The sequence below is a fragment of the Triticum dicoccoides genome, chromosome 4A (genome assembly GCF_002162155.2).
Source record: "Triticum dicoccoides isolate Atlit2015 ecotype Zavitan chromosome 4A, WEW_v2.0, whole genome shotgun sequence".
NCBI lineage: Eukaryota > Viridiplantae > Streptophyta > Magnoliopsida > Poales > Poaceae > Triticum > Triticum dicoccoides.
The window spans coordinates 737,660,734-737,662,339 of record NC_041386.1 but is presented as its reverse complement, the minus strand read 5'-3'; the positions used below and the strand labels follow the sequence as shown (position 1 = coordinate 737,662,339).

Below are 1,606 nucleotides of genomic sequence, written 5' to 3'. Positions count from 1 at the left end.
ACCAGGATGAGGTCGAAGAGGGTGGCCTGGTCGACCTTGACGAACTCGGCGTCCCAGTTCTTGAGGTCCTCGGCGTCGGGCGCGGCGGCCCCGGCGGCGGCGGCGTCGGCGGGCTTGGCCTGGACGTGCTTGTTGCAGTACTCGATGACCTTGGAGAGGATCTTGGAGGTGACGTTGGGGAGCGGGATGCCGTTGTCGGCGCAGTCGTCCTCGATCATGTGCCGGATGGTCTGCGACTCCATGGCCACCGCCTCCTCCACCTCGAACTCCTCCCCGTCCGAGCTCTTGAGCGTCACCATCTTCTTCTCGCCGGCGTCTCCCGCGGCCGCCATCGCTGCTGGATCCGGGCTGGGGGTGGGATCGGGAGCGGACGGATCGGGGATTGGGGATTGGGGAGGAGACGCGGCGACGGCGGCGGAGGAGGAAAAGATTGGAGCTTTGTTTCTTGCGGTGTGGGTTGGGCCGGGTGGGGTATCTATTTATTTATTTTTTAGGGGATTTTAGAGATGGGGCACCACCACGTGGACGGATATCTTGCCTAACGTAATGAAAACAAATACCAAGCCCAACCAAATTTGGACCAGAGTCGATGATGATGGTGTGTCTGTCATCATTCGTGCGGCCCATCACTCCCCTGCCTCCTCCCGCCGGCCATGGATCTTGATCTGGCGTGGTGAGTGTTGCAGCACCGTTCGCCCCAACGCCAGGCATGCCTTCTCTTCGTCGCGGTTGTCCAACACCACCACGACCCCCCTTCTTCGGGTCATCTCCTCCGCGCCCCTTCTCCGTCTCCTCCTACGCCGACCTCCACAAATACATCTCTGACATCATAGTTCGTCGACGCATCTCCCATGTCCTCCTCTGTCCGAGCAGTCCCACTGCCCACCATCACCACCACCTCCCCCTCCTCCTCCTCCTCCTCCTCGACGACAGGAAAACCCTAGCAATATGAGGAAGAGGAAACGCGGCGGTGGGGGAAGAGAGGAAAAGATGGGTGCTTTGGTGTTGGATGGGTTGGGCTTCAGGGTCGGGTTGGGGTATTTATTAGGGGCGGGTTGGGCAACACGTGGACAAATAGAGTATCGTACCTCACAAAGAAGCGGAGACGAATAATTACGAAATCAGATTTGGACCATATAGATGGATTAATCATTGATGAAAGTTAAATCTTGGGATATTGTTATATTTGTGGTTTCCTAATTTGGCTTCTGCTTGAGCAATAAAGTTTGTCATATGCACTGAAATTTAAGTTTATGTGATGAAGAAGGTTGTATGATAAGTTGATAACACTAATAAAAGGGCCCGTGCGTTGTAACATAGACATACATCTCTTGGGTTCTCAATGTAGCCATGTTGATGCTCTCGATCTTCTTGGGCTAGGCATAGTGTTAGAGCTTGATGCTCCTCCTTGGATATTCTTGTGCACATGGGTGCTCATTCCACCAGGTATAACAGTCTCATCTGCGTGCGACAAGTGCGAAGTTGCCAAAGACAACAGGAACATCATCGTTGCCAGCGACACTCATCCTAAGGCGATATTCAAAACCATGGGAAACCACATTTACTATATCAGACCCTCTCAAACCAACGGTCAGAACTACATAAA

General features: G+C 53.8%; 1 protein-coding gene across 1 annotated transcript in view; it reads right to left on the bottom strand.

Annotated features, from left to right (window-relative positions):
- LOC119288277 (SKP1-like protein 1) overlaps positions 1-458 on the bottom strand; it is a 2,321-nt gene extending 1,863 nt beyond the window's left edge. The window contains exon 1 of the mRNA XM_037567911.1: positions 3-458. Coding sequence (XP_037423808.1) covers positions 3-332 — 330 coding nt within the window. The 5' untranslated portion in view covers positions 333-458. The remainder of the gene's footprint in view (positions 1-2) is intronic.
- Positions 459-1,606: the final 1,148 nt, after the last annotated feature.